This window comes from Canis lupus, chromosome 14, assembly GCF_003254725.2.
Source record: "Canis lupus dingo isolate Sandy chromosome 14, ASM325472v2, whole genome shotgun sequence".
NCBI lineage: Eukaryota > Metazoa > Chordata > Mammalia > Carnivora > Canidae > Canis > Canis lupus.
Window position 1 is genome coordinate 13,104,647 of NC_064256.1, and position 17,854 is coordinate 13,122,500.

A 17,854-nucleotide genomic window follows, 5' to 3' on the forward strand; every position below is an offset into this window, starting at 1 on the left:
TTTTTTTTTTGTTACCTTTTAGGGTTTATGCGGTCCGGTGACGGAGAGGTGGGCTGGAGAGAGTTGGGCGGGTCTCGTCCCCCCCCCCCTTTTTTTCTTTTACCTTGTTTGCGTCTTAGACTCTTCCATCCTTTGGGATTCGTCCTAGCTCTGCTATTGAAGGCCCATGCGGAGGCAGTCGGGGGTGCTGGCCGCATTATCTCGGTCAGCCTCTCTTGAAAAGGACAGACAGGACTGACTGCGGGGAGAGAGTGTCCTAGTCGAGCGAAGAACAGTTTTAAAATGCGTCTGCAAAAGCAGTAATTGTCCTATTTTACTGAGTCCTGCGGAAGTCTTAAGATTTTTTTTTTTTTTTTAGATCTTCTTGTCCTCTAAAATAGACTTTGTTCTGACCCTCTCCCCGGCGTAGATTGGAGAGTGGAGGTGGCCAAGTGCCGTTCTCTGCAGTTGAATGAGACAGCATGTGTGTTTTGTTTTTTTAATAATAAAAATACTCGGTGAAGGTAAGGAGAGCGTGATAATTGCATGACATGTATGTAAGTCAGGACTCCCACTCCCTCTCCATGTTTGAATTTGGAAATAACGTTTCAGTGTGTGTTTGCTTTTCTTGTAACTTGATTCATCGTCGTGTTGCTCCTGACAGGCGAGGCTGCTGGTTGGGACATCCGACAAAACACATAGGATCTAGGGTGACTCTCGAATATGCAGTGCTTGAAGCCTAGGATAATACCATCTCGAAATTTTGTATCTTTTCCTAATCATGTCTTCACTTTTAATTCGTGCAAGACCATGAACCATTTGTAGCTTTTAACCTCCAGTCCAAGTAAGAAAATATTCTTCCATTGTGTTGAAAGTTTTACGGAACGGAATTTTTTTTTTTTTTTTTTCTGTTTTCGTTTTCAGTTAAAGGTTTTCATGTGTGTGTTTTGTTTTGTTTAATTTTGTTTTCCCCATTAAGATTCCTTTTCTGAGCCGGCTTTAAATTTGTTGTTTCTAATCATCTTTATAGTATTACTGATTTAATTTTTAGTAATTTGAGTAATTATCACCACTTTAACATTTAAAGATTCTTTGATGATGATGATGATGATATACCAAAAACTTGGCATCTTCCTATGGTGATATAGTGAGAGGTCTTAACCTTATTAGGTTAAGATTCAGAAATTTAGTTAAGATTTAGGAAAAAAGTAAAATTCAGTCCTTTAATCTTAGAATTGTCAGGCTGTCCGAGAACTGTTGTTTTTTCATTCACAAGGGACAAAAAAATAAATTTTATGTTTTGTGATAATATTATGTCATTTTTATTTCCATATACTTCTGTGCCACCAAAAAGCTAATTTTTTTTTTTTTTTTACTATTTTAGTTGATAGGCTCACCCCAAAATATGCTTTTTGGGACTGATCTAGAATCTGCATTTTCTGCGTGAATCTCTTTAATTGATTGCAGTTGAGCTAGATGATGGAGCCAAAATGCTATTGCCCTTTCTTCATCTACAGTTAATCAGTAAGTACTGGGCATTGCATACTTGCTTAGAACTTTTAAGTTCATACTTTGAGCAGTTAGATGAATAAATATGTATTGTGTAAATATTTTTCTTAAAATGTTCAGGTTTTAGAAATACTTTGAGGGGAAGCAGTCACGTTCTGGAGTTAGGCTTTGATTTTTGAAAGCAGAATATGACTGAGAAATGATTACTAATAGAGAATTATATTAAAAGAAGGCAGATGTCCTCTTGATTCTTTAAGTTCTCTTCTTTTTACAGGGTCCCCCCCCTCCCCCCGTTTTTTGTTTTTTGTTTTAAAGATGGGGCAAGTTTATCTCCTTTTACCCCAAGGCAACAGGAGAGATAAGCATATTTGTAAGGTTAGATATTGCTAGTTGGTATTGAAATACAGACAAAAGCTTTCCTTTTTTTATTCACTTCATTTATCTCTCCATCTACAGACCTTATTTTATTAACGTTGTAATAAGATTGTATGTCCTGACAGTAACTTCACATTATTATAAACAGTTGCTTTTGTCATGCTCCATTAAGTTCATTGGCTTAAGTTAACACAAGTGAGGATGAATACACTAATGTGAAACACGAGCATCCCTAGGGATTTACAACCTGCATATAGATGTTAAAAATTTAGGAGGACTGGGATGTGTGTTTTAAAAGTATTGAGGTCTTAGATCATAGCGAACACACTTCTATATCTGTTGTAGGGACAGCAAAACTTTAGAACAACAATGGTTTAATAAGAGTTGTACTTTCTCTTATGTCTTAGAGGCTACTTATTTAACAAGGGGTGTTTATCTTCTCAAAATGGAGTTTTATTTTTAATAATCAGTTTTACTGCCCTAATCTTGAGCAGTTTTTTTCCATATAAATGGTTGACTAAGAAATGGTGTACCTCTAAATGCTTTGCAATTTCAGTTGCAAAGTCTCTTCTATCCTCAAATGATAGGAAATGACCTGGAAAAGTGATGAACTTCTTGCTAAGTGTATTAAATGTATAGATTTATTAAATGTATGTGGCATTTGTTTGCTTTCATATCTGAATTCCCTCCCCCTTTTTTTTTCCTTTTGTGAAGAAAATTCTTGTAATAGAAATCACGAATAGGTTTTGGTTTTGCTTTGATTCCATAAAGATAAATAAAAGAATGAACCTGTTTATCATGTCTGCTGCTTCAAGTTTGTGGAAAGACACCCCAATCCATGACTGAATTCCAGAAAGATGTTCTCAGGAAACAGCACATTGGACAGCCCTTTATGAACAATTTTTTAATTTTTTTTAAACTGTCATTTTGGTTATGTACACTGTTATCAGGCCATTCTCCAAGCACTGAGTTGTCAACACTTTATTTATCATCACATGTTATGTAGCAAAAGAAATGCTCATTATGTTTATTTACTGTCTATTTGTATATTAGTATCTGTCAAGTGTCCTTTGAAAATCAACTTTAATGTAAATCGGAGGACTATGATGAAAATTTGATGTATTTCCATATATAAATGTAGCCAAATGCTCATCATAAGTTCTGAAACCATGTACTACTATGTGAAAAATATTCTTTCAGATCAGCAATATGATTTTATTGCCAAACTAGGTACAAAATTCTGCACCTTGAACCATACTACCAAGTAATCGTCTTTGATAATAACATTGTTTTTCAATAGTTTGTAATTGGGGGCGAGGGCAACTGAATGGCTCAACTGGTTAAGCCTCTGGCTTTGGCTCAGATCATGATCCCAGGAGCGGGCCTGTGTCAGGCTCCCTGTGCTACAAGGAGTCTGCTTCTGCCTATTCCTGGCTTGTGTGCCTCCCCCCCCGCCCCCCAATAAATAAAATCTTTAAAAAAAATAGTTGGTAATTGAAATCAATCTTAAGCAACTAAAGCCTTTTACAATAAACTCCACAAACAACTTTATTGATGTGGTGTGTAGTCATATTTTGCTACCTTAAAACTAAGGTATTACAATCATTAGTTACTTTAGTATACTTTATATTCATTTATAACTTTGCTTCTCAAACTTATCCACAAAGTGTACAAAAGAGCAAATCCCCAGGGACTTGGAACCACAGTCCAAAGCATTCAGCCTCAGTGTAAAATGTCCCTATCCCTATCTTGGATAAAATCAATATTCTGCAGCTTTCTATTCTGCCAGCAATCTGAGTACCCATGTTCAGGATGTAGCCATTTGTTACTTAAGCTCTTCCACTAAGACTTTCTAACTAGCAAAGAGTCTTATTCTTTCAAAATATCTTAAAACCTATCTTTAAATTTTTTGTTACATGTTAACTAAAATCCACTTATAAGCATTTCCTAAGGCATTAGTTGTATGCAATGATGGGTTTGGTGGTGTCAATATGGGGTTTTTATAATAGCACAACCTCAAAAATGTTGGCTTTACAGGATAATGGTTACATATATTTAGATACTATGTACCCATTAAAAATGAAGTAGAAGAATAAGTAGAGATACTGGGAAATACTCTAATAAAGTAAGTGCAGGAAAAAGTTATAAAAGGTGTGACATTGTTTGGAAGATTGTCACAAAATGTTAGAGGAATATATGAATAATTTGTCTTAGGTTGGTTTAAGTAAAGACATTTAAAAATTAAATGCGGCCTTATTGCCTTATTAGTTGAATTACACCAGAAACCTTGTATCTGTTTTTCGGTCAACTCATTCAATAAAATTCTAGTGTTAAAGGTCTGTAGCTTGCGTGATTTTCCCTAACAAAAGTATCTTATAATACTGAATGTTTAGTCTCATCACATCTTTTGATGTAGAGTCCCAATTTCAAGCATGTAGAGTCAGCAACTTTTGGCTCCTGTGCTTTTCATGATCTCCACTAAAATATACCCTCCCACACTTGGACTGTTCAGAAACAGATACAAATTTATCTGCAAAACTAGTTCCCACAGTAGGAAGAAATGCTGCTTTTCCTGGTTGTAGTTTTTGGAAGATAAACTTGACACTTCATTTGGAAAATTAGGACAATTAAAGGCATACTTTAGAGATAACTGCAGCGGTTCAGTCCCAGACCACTGCAAAAAAGCAAAGATTGCAATAAAACATGTCAAATGAATTTTTTGGTGTCCCAATGCATAAAAAAATTATGTTTATACTTTAGTTCATTTAAAAGCATGCAAGAGCATGTCAGAACCAATGTGCTACAAAATGTTATCTGAGCTTTCATCTAGTCTTAAATCCTAATCACAGATCACTACACCCAACACAGTTTTGGGGAGCTTAAGGGAGATGGCCCCCTGGGTGGTGGAAAATCCCTGTATAACTTTTGACTTGCCCAAAACTACTAAAAGCCTACTGTTGACCAGAAGCCTTACCATTAACAAACACACATAATTGTTTATGTGTTATATACTATATTCTTACAATAATAAATTAGAGAAAAAATTAAAATACCTTTACTATATTTTAAAAAGTCCACATGTAAGTAGACATATGCATTTCAAACTTACATTACTCAAGAGTCAACTGTAATAATGAAAAAATTGAAAATAGTTTGAGAATTACCAAAACGTGATGTAGACACGAAGTAAGCAAATGCTGTTGGTAGTGCCAATAGATTTGCTTAATGTGCAGTTGCCGTAATCCTTCGTTGTATTAAAAAGTAAATCTTTTTTAAAAATGTGGGTGAGGGACACCTGGGTGGCTCAGTAGTTGAGCCTCTGCCTTTGGCTCAGGTCGTGATCCCAGGGTCCTGGGATTGAGTACCACATCAGGCTCCCCCGAGGGAGCCTGCTTCTCTCTGCCTCTCTCTGTGTCTCTCATGAACAAATAATAAAATCTTAAAAACCTCAGTATCTATGAAGTGTAATAAAATGAGTTTTGCCTGTATATAGTTGATGGAAATACCAGTCTAAAGTAATGCCATTGAGTAAGAACTTTACATCAGTATTGGAGTGAAGTAGGGTGAAGGATTCATTTCTTTTAATTCTGTATTAAATACCAGATCCAGAATTGTCCTTTTGTTCTACGTTAAATAGGGTTCTTGTTCATTTGGAGCTCTAAATGAAGACAAACACATTTCTCACTTAAACATGAATATAAATAATCCATTATAAATGTTTTATACCACATTTCACATGTTCTTTTCTTCATTTTATTGGCATATTGTTGCTGTGTAAGATATTTACCAGATGATGGATAGAAACATGCTAAAATGCCATTTCACTAGGTAAAATGGCTGTTAAAATTTCTTTCTTCTTCTCCCTTCTAGTTAGTATAAATATAGTTCATACAGCGTAACCCTTGACCGTGAAGGAAGAGAAGACCTCAACAGGCTGATGGCAGTCCAAAAGAAAACTAAATAGTTGAAGGTAGAAGATAAAAAGTTGATGTATCTTTCTGACACATTTCCCCTGTAAGCCAAATAAGGAATAGGTCTAGAAATTAAGCATAGTTTCATAATGAATTACAATGGGAGGCACCGTAACACTCAGCTTTATACCTTACTGTCATAAGTTTATTCACCAGCATTTTTCAGGCACTCTAATAGTCCTATCAGTATACAGCTGTGCTTTTCTAAATAACAGCTCTTGAGACGTTAAAGTAGCTAGTATTTGCTCACTTGCTGTGAAAGCTAAACCTCATAAAAGACCTGTTGTTTGTCTTGTCTCCCAACTTTCAGTTCTCCACATAGTCCAGCAGGGCTTCTGTTCCCACTATACCTCAGACTATTTTTATTAAGGCTGCCAATGTTCTCCATATAGACAGATCAGTTAGTCACCTCTCCATCTTTTTTGCAATATTTAACATGGATGACTACTTGAAAAACACTCTTTGTGTCTTTTAACACTTCACAGTTTTCCTTCTCTATCATTAGCTAGTCCTTTTCAGTTAATTTTATAGCTTGATTTCCACCTGTTAAAGGGTGCTCTAGAACTGAAATCTAGGTTGTCTTATCTAACCTTTCTGGGTGATCTTAAGTTTAAAAATTATTTGCCAGTGCGCCCTGGGTGGTGCTATATCAGTTAAGCATCCATTGGTTTGGTTTTGGCTCATGACATGAAATAGAGCCTCTCTGATTCCACACCCAGGTCAGAGTCTGCTTGAGACTTCCTCTTCTTTGCCCTTTCCCTGTACCCCCCACCTGCAAATAAACAAATCTTTAAAAAAAGTATTTGCAGGCCACTAACTCAAGTTTGTCTTGATATGTCTAATCTGTTGAATTCCAGCTTCCAACTGTCAATGTGAAACCCTCATTTGAATGCCTTATAACATTATTTATACTAATAGTAATAAAAACACATAATAAAATATATCTAAGTGTTACCAAACTCAATCAGCTGTTCAAGCAAAAAGCCTAGGGTTCAGCTTAAGATAGTTACCCTTCTCTTAATCTCCATGATCCCTTCATTCAGCAAGTCTGTCAACACTCTCTCCAGAATGTATCCTTTGTTCAGCCTCCTTTGACAGTCCAAACAAGAATCATTTCTGGGACCACCATTTGTCTTCATAACTTACCCATTCTCCATACTGCAGTCTAAGTGATTTTTTTAAAAATGCAAATTATATTCCCCAGCTGAACACCATCCAAGGATTTATAAGGCCTTGTGAGATCTACCCCTGTCTTTATCTCCAACCTTATATTCAGCTACTCTTCCTCTTTATGGAAAGCCTCTGCCACGCTGGCTGCTGGGTTTTTTTTTTCCCCCCTTCAACAGGCCAAAGCAGGTCCCACTTTAGGGACTCTGCTATTATTAATCAGTTGGCTAGCTTATACTGGTGTCTCATCTTGCTGCTGAGGTACTAAAAAGTAGCCATTAAGGTACTGTTCATTGTTGGTATTATAATACTATTTCTGTAAAGAGACTGTAGCAGGAAGGGCTATATTGACTTACACAGGCATAAAATCATTGGAAGGGAGCCTGAGATTTTTTTTTTTTTTCCTGAGGGAGCCTGAGAAATTGATAACAGTTTACCTAAAGAAGGAGGGGGACCAGGTGACTAGGGAACTGAAGGAGGAAGTAAACTTCACTGTATAACCACTTTTATCTTTTGAATTTTGAACCATGTAAATGCGTCACCTATTTAAAATAAATTGAAAATAAAACCAGATTAGTTTCTTAAATATTAATAAATACACTGACCTCCTAGCTCCCAACTACAGTGGGATGTGGGAGAGCCCTGGGAAAGTGAGTCGAGAGCATATCTAAAGAGACACTTAAAAAAAACAAAAAAAAAAAAGAGTGGCCACCATATCCCAGTGCCTAAAGAGTGCATATATAGTAGAGATGTGATAAATATTTCTTGACTGAACAAATATGCTTGTTAATTTGCAAACCGCCTTAGAACCATTTACTAATCTCAAACATGAATTGCCAAATTTTTGAAAATGAACCTAGATTTCTGATTTAAAGCTAGTATGTTGCATAGGATCACCTGTAACCAGTACAAGTTGTTAAGAATGAAATACTTTATTTCAGCTAGCTATTTCAGACTTCTTTTTTCTTGTATTATCTCATATCTCCATGTTATCTTAAATCTACCTTTATTTTTTCTAAAGTTTTAGATTAATTTGAGTCCTAATGACACTGATTAAAATGCTAAACTAGTGACTACTTTGCACCTATCCAATGAACTTTTGTGCTGTTTTTTGCTTTGTGCTTTCTTTTTAATAAAAGAAAGGTTGCCAAGGATTAAGTTTCTATCTCAGTGGTTTGGGTATAAATTCAAACAGCCTTTCCAGAAAACAGATTGCAGTATTGATGCAGGCAGACCAGGTCCAAGTATACAGAAGGGGTCCCACAGGACCAGCCAAGGCAGTTCTTGGCTTCCCACAGGATGGAAATCAAACTCCAGCCAGCAAGAAGTGAGAGCAGAGTTGATGAATATAGAAGAGAGCAGATACAGATGAAACATCTGGGATACTCAAAGGGGTATCTTTGTTTGCTGGTCCAGAGTTATAATTAAGGACGGTGGTTTGGTGTACATATCTTCTCAGGCATTCAGGAACTGGTTGAACAAGGACTAGTGTTCAGGTGTCCTTAAGTCACTGATGCCCTGGAGCCCAGGGTCTTGGCGTCTGGGTGTTTGGAGTCCATGGTCTTGGGAGAACTTCCATGAGGACCTCACGTGGTCACTCCTTAGATGTTATCAGTTGTGCTGGAAGACTTCAAAGAAATCATTAACTCCTTGACCTTTACAAGGAGGACATACATTAATGCATGTCTAAGGTGGGGTGTGGGTCCTAGCAAAAACAGAAGCAGGAAAAGGAACAAAGAAAAAAACAGCTTTTTTTTAATTTTTTTTTTCTTATGGGGTCCCTTACAGTTTCTGTCTCAGTGTGACTCAGGAGTTCTAAATTTTGTCATATTCCTTTAATAATTTCCATTAATATTGTTTAAGGAAATAGAGTGTATAAATGTTTCATTACGTTTTAAGGAAATGAAAAATTAGGAACAACACAAATGTCCAGTGATAGGGCAGTTAAATAATGTCATGTTTTTTATGTGATGTAAGTTTTAAGTGATACAGAAAATCTTCAGTTAGATACCTGGCTTGGTTTCATCATACCTTTAATATGAATAAACTGTAAAAAGGAGGATAATAGTTGCTTGTTTATACACTTTTACAAACGCACGCACACACACCAAAGAGAGTGAACTCTACTTTTGGTAAGTTTAAGGATGATTTTTTTAACATTGAATTTCTCTATCTTCTGCACAAAAATATTACCAGCTTTTTAAGAAAACTTAATGGATTCAAAAATAAGAACAATGTGAAATCTAATAGCTGACTAGAGGTTTCTCTAGCAGGATCTGTACCTTTTTTACTTTTTTATTATTTTTTATTTTTATTTATTCATGAGAGACACACACACAGAGAGAGGCAGAGACATAGGCAGAGGGAGAAGCAGGTTCCACGCAGGGAGTCCCATGTGGACTGGATCCTGGGACTCTAGGATCACGCCCTGAGCCAAAGGCAGATGCTTAACCGGTGAGCCACCCAGGCACTGCAGACTTATTTATGTATGGCAATTCTCAAAATATAACCATCCTGGAGAGAGGAGTTCTAATTAGAACACTGCTAAAATGGAAATTTCAATTGTTAGCTATTGCTGAAATACCCTTTAAATCTCAAATCACAGGCAACCTGGGTGGCTCAGCGGTTTAGCGCTGCCTTCAGCTCAGGTTGTAATCCTGGGGTCCCGAGATCGGGTCCCACGTCGGGCTCCCTGCATGGAGCCTGCTTCTCCCTCTGCCTGTGTCTCTGCCTGTCTCTCATGAATAAATAAATAAAATATTTAAAAAATAAAAAAATAACTATTAAAAAATAATAGTAAATAAATTTCAAATCGTGTTGTACTCCTTGATTCTTTGGTTGACCCTTCGGGATGATAATAAGAAGTTTATTGAAAGAAACTTTAAAAATCATTTCAGATTTTGTAGGGCTCACCTTGGATTCAAGAGCTTGCTTATAATTTTACCTTTTCTGGCTTAGTTGTTTAGGGTTTCTTTTTTTCCACAGATCCACGGGCAAGATTATTCAGATATGATATAGTTTTAAATACTTTAAGATGAAATACAGTATTGTGTATAAAAAGAGGTGTGGTAAATTATTATAAAGAAAAAATGTAGTTACTGGTAGTATTTGGCACTGTACATCCTGGGTGATATTACACATACTTGGGTCTACAGTAGCATAGTTGAAGCTCTTTTTTTCTGAGAATATTTGCCGGTTGAAGGACAACTTGGGTTGAGAAACTGCCTATAAACTAATTTACTAGGTATAGGACCTCATCATTTTCTGCCTTTCATTGGGGAAAACTTCTAGAGGCTGACTTCTAAAGGTCTATTTAGAAAAAAATTCTGTTTTTTTAGTTAAGACATCACAGAGGCTTGTGGCTAAAGTGTCATGAACATACCGATAGAACACAGTTGTTTGTTCTTATTTAAGCCGTATTGTATAATGCTGTTACTTTTTCAGAGTGTTGCAGAGGTAGGAATATGGGAGAGAAGTAATCTGGATAACATGAAAGTGATGCTGGTATCTAAGGAAAGGCGACTTGATTCTGTGGGAAGGGCTATACCTGATCCATCTATTTTCTAGGTAAGCCTGCCTTTGTTCCAAGGACCATACCTTGTTTTTTGCAAATTTTAGTGATAACTAGACCATGATTTCTATTTATCTTTAATTTGGGGAATGTCATCTTTATTATTGTAAAATTAACAATGTCCTTTTAAAACAGTAATTTGTTTATAAAACCTGAGTGAATCATTGGATCTTCATCATGTAAATGTTGACAGATCTTAAGTTTTTCTGGCAAGGGAAGATACACTTGAATAAATGGTAATTATATGAACAGACTAATATGTTGTATATAGAAGCCAAATATATATTAAGTGATCATTAAGTGATCAGTACACATTAAAGCTTATGGCCTTCATTTTAGTTGATAAAAAGTATGTGGACAAGACTGAAATTGAGTACTGAGGGAAGAACTTCATTGAATATTATAAAAAGAACCTCAAAGACTTTAATAAGGCCCTTGATTTTAACTCAGTACATTTCCTCCCATCAGCCAGTAGGTATTGTATTGTGAGACTCTGATCATTCAGTTTGTCTGAACAAGAGGAAAATTAGATATATGTATAAAATATCAGGTAAGGGCACTTTAAACAAAATCAGTTCTCTATTTCAAAAGAAGGCCTACCTCCATATCTGTTAAAAGCAGTTTGGAGTGATGGTTATATACGCTTTAATATTTTGGAAAAAAACACGGTGAAGATAATTCCATAGTGTTCTTAGTTTTCAGATAATAATAGAGCTTAAATACTTGTAAAAAGTGTTTTTGGAGCAATAATATTGATAAGACAACTTGGAACAATCTTTTTCATTGGATGTGGTAAAACTAAATCTTAATCCTATAGGTTTTTAATTAGAGAAGTCGGATTTTTGTAGATTATTACATCTCATTCTAAATAATGGGTATAACCTTTTAAAAAACAGTTTTTGCAGTCTGAACTGTCATTGCAATTTCACATAAAGAATGCTGAATCAAATTTAAATTATGGGTTTTTTTTTTGTGGGGAAGAGGGATAAGTTGGGGGCTACTTTATGTTCATGTTTGGAAATAATGTTTTAAATCTGAAACCTATCGTCTAGATTTGAGTATGAGCACAGTTGAAGAGGATTCTGACACAGTAACAGTAGAAACTGTGAATTCTGTGACTTTGACTCAGGACACAGACGGGAACCTCATTCTTCATTGCCCTCAGAATGGTAGGAGAACTTTCTGTCATATAATTGTGGATCTTTCTATATTTCTGGATTTTATGTCACCTTTGATCCCTGTTACCCAGATAGACAGTTTAGGCTAGGACAGTAGAAAAGGGAGTTATCTCTTTGGATCATGAATTAACTTAAATTTATATTTTTATTTTTTAAATATACCTTTGTAAAAAAAAAATATATATACCTTTGTATTTTTAAAATTTGTCAGGTATTTGAACTTTGATTAATCTCATAGCTACTTTCATGGATAAGTAGAATCTCATGAGCCTATAAAGATGATGATGGATTAACTGTAATATACTTCCTCTTTGATATCATTTGGTGCCAGCAATGTACATTAGGAAATGTAGTAGTCCTGTCAGTTTTTTTTTTTTTGCTCCAGTCTGTTAAAGGATTTTATATGACTGAATAAGATTTAATGTGATTACCTATATAATCAATCAAGATTCAACAGGCTTGTGATTTTGTTGTCACTTCTCTACCTATTTATTATTTATATTTATTATGTATTTTGCTGTAATTTTATCTTTCCTCAACCTAGGCTTTATCTCCTTTTCCCATTCAATACTTAATTTCTGGTTATTTTATTCAAACTTGTGATTTTAACTATCACCTACTATTAAAATGATTCAAACTTCTGTCTTATTTTCTGAATTCTTTGTGTTTCTCATAGGCACCTTAAATTTCACATGTTCCTAACTGAATTCTTCACAAAATTCCCAGACTAGTTTTGTTTCTCAGTCAATTTCATTACTTAGCAATGCAGGTCATAAATGTGGGTAGGAATAAACTCTTTTCTCATCTCCTACTTTCATTCTATCATGAAGATTTGTTGATAGTATTTTGTTTCTTGAATCCATTGCTTTCTTTGCCTCAAGTCCCCCTTTCTTAGTTCAGAGTCTCATTTCTCACCTGGGAGGCCCCACTAGCCTAATGAGTCTCCCAACTTGAATTCATCTTTCAAACTGCTGATGACCTTGCTCATGATACTCAGTAGTGTAGGAAGGTTTGTTTTTTCAAGTTTCCCATGGTTTTTAGAGTACAGTGATGGCCTCCCATCATCTCCGCTTTCCTTACAGCCTCACTTCCTGCCACATTTCATATATCTGTGTCCCAGCAATTCATAGGTGTCTTGTTTTCCTTACGTACCTTAAGCTTTTCATACCTCACTGTCACTGCAAATAATTATTCCTAGTGCCAGTATTATCATTACCCCTAGCTTCTATTCATTCAAGTTCTTTCCAATTCAAGACACCTTCTCCAGGAAGCCTTCCTTTACCAGTAGACAAAATTAGATGTCTCTCCCCTCAGCTCATGGAACAGTCTCTTCATTCCACCTGCACAGCTCTTACAGCACCATTTTGAGATTGTTGTTTTAGTCATCTCCTCCATCACCCTGTGAGCTCTCCTTGACAGTCAAGGGTATCTGTCATTGTTCTCTTCCCAGCACTTAGCACATAGTAGGCATTCAGTGATTATTAGTGAATGATTTAAATTACCAATGCCTATCTTTACTTGTGAAATATTTGGAAAGATAGGTAGTTAGTAGCACTGAAATATGATATTTAAAAAGTGGCCCCTCTGTTCTCCTAATTCTTGTTATCAGAATAGGAGCTGAGATACTGTCCTGGGGATATAGAAGACAGGGTCGTTGAAGTCCTACTTGCACAATTGGGTTAACTGAGCAAATTGATAAGAAAATTATTTTATAGTTACTTGTTGAAGATTTTGGGTTTTCTCATTGGTTTGAAGATTTTGAGTTTTTGTTTGTTTGTTTGTTTCATTAGAAGCTGATGAAATAGACTCAGAAGATAGTACTGAACCTCCACATAAAAGGCTTTGTCTGTCTTCTGAGGATGATCAAAGTATTGATGATTCTACTCCTTGCATATCAGTTGTTGCACTTCCACGTAAGTCACTATGTATTAAGAACAGAGTTCCCTTTTGAAATCACATTGTAGCTTGGGAGAGATCAAATTGGCATTTCAAGGTAGACTTAGGTCCATTATTTTCCTCTTCATTAGTCACAAAAACCTTCCTAACTAAAACACTTAATGACTCTAAATGCTTTTACATATATTGCCTATTTTAATCTTCTCAGCCTTTTTAAAAAATTACTGTCATCCTTCCTACCCCAAGCTTTTTGAGACATTTTCTCTTGATCATGTTCTCCCCCTTGATATTGTAATATCACAGATATACTGTTGTTTTTTTAATGTACTGTATTGTATATGTTGTTTTGTCAATAAAGAGAATTTTTTTTTTTCACCCACACCTCACCCAGAAGCATTTTTGGCCCTCATAGAGAAAGAATGCTCTAGAGTAGGTGTTATGATTCCTGTTTTTAATGAGAAAACTAAGACATGGAGAGGTATGAGAACTTGTCTAAGGTCATACCAGGCATTCTGGTACTTGAGAACTTTCATTTTGCACCCAGGATCAAGCAAAATCACATCTTTATCCAGTTGGAAAAAAGTAAGATTAGGTTTTCATCATAGCAAAACCTTGTCTTTACAAGTAGATGTGTACTTTTTATGTAGAGTTTGCTTATTCAGTTGAACAGAAAAAACCATTTTATATCAGTTTACTGTGAGACTTTATTGAACAATGGTTCATATTAATGCCACTAACATTGCTCCTAGTGACATATACAAACATAATGCATTTCTAATTAAATGATCTTTCCTTCTAGTGATGATTCATGATTTTTAAAACTCCTGATTTGACTATCATTAGGTTGTGATCCAGTCTTAAAATTTGATTGGCCTGTCTGTACAGATATAATCCTATATGGACATTTTCTAAGCTGGAAGTTTTTTTAATTCAGAAATAATTAACCTGTAACATTATGTTAGTCTTAGGTGCACAATAGTAATTTAGTATACATACATGTTGTGAAATGAACATAAGTCTAGTTAACATCTGTTACCACACATAGTTACAGTTTTTTCTTGTGATAAGAACTTTAAAGATTACTCTTAACAATTTCCAAATATATCTTAGATATTATTAACTATAGTCACAGTGCTGTACATTACATCCCCAGGATATAAAATAAAATGAAAATACTTATTTTACTAAGCCAGAATTTGTGAGGGATTATTTTTACATAAATTATGGCTGGTTAATTCATTTGGTTAAAGTTGAGTACCTTGATCAAACTACAGTTGATATTTTGTTCTATTTTATGGTGTTAGACTGAATCCTTCACACACTACTTAGCTTAACTGGGCAGGATGATATGGATGTGCTGGCATAAAAGCATCTGAATTGCTTGAAATCAGGTCAGCATGATGACGTATGGAGGACATTCTGGAGCCTAATATTTACAGTGAGACTAAATTTATGAAAAGTGGACTTGAAGTATTCCTAGATTTGTTAAAAGTGTGTTGATAAAATCACAAACAAGTTTAGGGAAACTTCTCCATTAAAAAAGTCATATAAAAACATAAAATGCTGTGTTTGTCACCATCATTTAGCACTGATTGAATGGGCAAGTCATTTTTTGCTGAACTTTAGGGAAGTAAATATTAGCTTTTAAAGATAGTTATTAATTTAAGTTTTAATTTTAATATTCAAGTTTACATTCTTTTAAAACTGGTAAAAATTTGATCCTTAAAAATCCTCTTAACTCTTATGTTAGTCATTCTACATCACTTAACACTTCTTACTGTGATTATCTACCACCATATTTACTCCATTCCCTAGTCACAGTTAGAACTCTTGGTAATTATTCATTTAGATAATTGTTGCAATATCTTAACCTCTTCTACCTTTTGTTATCCACACTACCTTGTTTATTACTCCCATTACCTCCTTTGCTGTTACTTATTAATGAGATCTACTTCCTATCTTTCCAGGGAATCCATTTGTGATCTACTTCCAGCACTACTTCCTATGTTTCCAGGTTATTTCTTCTAATACTCTTTATTGCTTATAGTCCTTTGCCCCACTAGGACCCACTGATCTGACCACTTTTACATTGTTCTTTTCCACTTGTATCTTTTGTTTCTCTACCCAGTTTGTTTCATGGTTAATCATTATAATCACTCTTGCATTTACCCTCAAATCCTTTTTTCATTCTTTTAGTAAAACCACAACCCTGGTTAAATCTGTCTACCTATTTATGTCTATACTGGCACAGCTAATTGAAAAAGAGCACAAGCAAGCTGAGTGATCTTACTTTAAACTCATGATCATTAACTTGAAGTGGGCTCATACTGTTGCCTGCCAGCTATGCCACACTTACCAAATGGATGATTTTTCTCCCATTCAGTGATGACTGTCATAAACTCCTGAAACTTCTAGTATTTTCTCCACCTTTGTTCCTCTCAGCAGATAACCTTGTTTCTACTTACTGAGAAAATTGAAGTAGAACAAGTTCCTACAAAATTCCACTACAACAAATACATATCCACATGTAGCTAAGTCCATACATTCTCTCTTTTCTGCTAACGCTGGCCCTTTGCTTTACTAGATTGCATCCCTTTTACCTACTCAAGGACATCGTTGCAGCATTTGTTTCCTGTCTCCTCTGAATCATCAGTTTTTTATTCTCTACTGGATCATTCCCATAGGCGTTACTAACATACTATAATATCTTCTTTAAAATAAAAACTCCCATTTGCCCACTTTAGGCTCCCATCTAACTGCTCTCCTTCCTTTAGAGCAGAATACTTCGAAAGAATTGATCACTTACCTCCATTTCTTCTTTCATTCTTCCTTAAACCCACTCCAGTCAGGGTTTCACCTCTAACAGTTCACCAAAACTGTTCTTCCCAGGTCTACTGAGACTATCATGCTGCTACGGCCAGTGGTGGTTATTGTTTGTTTTAGTCTTTGTCATATTTACTTGATCTGTCCACACTTTTTGACAATATTTATCACTCTGTAACATTTTGTCATTTGATTTCTAAGGAACACTTTCCTCTAGTTTTTTTCTACCTTAATATCTGTGCCTTTTGAGTCTCTTATACTGTTCACATCTCCCCAGGCTCTAAATTGCAGTAGTCCAGGACTCAGTTCTTAAGTTGCTTCTGTTTTGTTTTCTTTCTTTCCCTAGAATTCATGGTTTTAAAACCTATCTCAGGTAATGATGCCCAGATTTATTCCATTCCAGACTTCATCTTAATTCTAGATGTTTAATTTCAAACTAGTATGTTTAAATCCAAGCTCCTGAAACTTCTTAAATTCTAAAATTTAATTCTTCTGTGCTCTTCCCCATTTCGTTAATGGAAGATACATTCATCCAATAGTTCAAATTTTTGAAACTTTAATAACATCCTTGACTTTTCAGTTTCTTTCGTATTTGGTTTATCTGCAAATCCTTTTGGTTCCCAAATCAAAATATATCCACAATTTGAACTACTCATCACCTTCACTTGCTTCAGCCCTTGTCCAAGTCACTGACTTCTCTTACCTGGATTACTGAATTAGCCTCTTAACTGATTTCCCTGCAGCCCCTCTTGCCCTTCAGTTTGTTGTCTGCTTAGGAGCCAGAGCGAGCCTATTAAAAGTCAGATTATGTAACTCTGCGTCTTCCAGTAGTTTCCCATTTGAGCATTAAAGCCAAAGTCTTTACATTGCCCTTCAAGTCTCCACACGACATCTTTATGTTCCTGTTCAGTCTTCTGTAGCCACTCTGTCTTCCTTGCCATTCCTTTGAACAGTCCAGGTGTGCCTCTATCTCAGTCTTTGCCCTTGGCTTTCCCTCTGCATGAAGTGCTCCTCTTTAAGATACCTATGCAACTAGCTCCTTTTCTCACTTGCGTCTAGCTCTTGTTTACTTTTCCTGGCCTGCTATCTAAAATTTCAGTCCCTATGTCCAATACATTCTCTTTTCTGCTTTATTTTTTTCTCATTAGTTATCAACATTTGACATAATATGTTCATTTTGTGTCTTCCTTACTAGAAGTACCATGAAGTCAAGATTTTGTTTCATTTGCTTACTGCTGTCTTCCCATTACCCAAAGCAATACTTGGTGTGTGTGATTAGGCACACAATAAATTTTTGTTAAATATATGTGTATTTGTTAAATGTATATATGTGGGCTTAATTGGCAAGGAATGTGTTAGGAAATGAGATGGTCACATATTTTTTT

The 17,854-nt window shown here is 35.5% G+C and overlaps 1 protein-coding gene and 1 long non-coding RNA gene across 15 annotated transcripts in view; one reads left to right on the forward strand and one right to left on the reverse strand.

Moving 5' to 3' along the window:
- Positions 1–17,854, reverse strand: part of LOC112675001 (uncharacterized) — a 91,683-nt gene that overhangs the window by 71,888 nt on the left and 1,941 nt on the right. The gene's annotated exons all lie outside the window — the stretch shown is intronic.
- The window catches only part of DMTF1 (cyclin D binding myb like transcription factor 1), a 44,068-nt gene that overhangs the window by 585 nt on the left and 25,629 nt on the right, over positions 1–17,854 (forward strand). For 2 of the 11 annotated variants that reach the window (XM_025471504.3, XM_035698445.2), the window contains exons 2-5: positions 1,364–1,503; positions 10,446–10,568; positions 11,625–11,741; positions 13,541–13,663. In XM_025471504.3, coding sequence (XP_025327289.1) covers positions 11,633–11,741; positions 13,541–13,663 — 232 coding nt within the window. In that variant the 5' untranslated portion in view covers positions 1,364–1,503; positions 10,446–10,568; positions 11,625–11,632. Of the gene's footprint in view, positions 824–1,363; positions 1,504–10,445; positions 10,569–11,624; positions 11,742–13,540; positions 13,664–17,854 lie in introns of all 11 variants that reach the window. The other 9 variants (XM_035698442.2, XM_025471505.3, XM_025471503.3 and 6 more) reach the window with 9 other exon arrangements.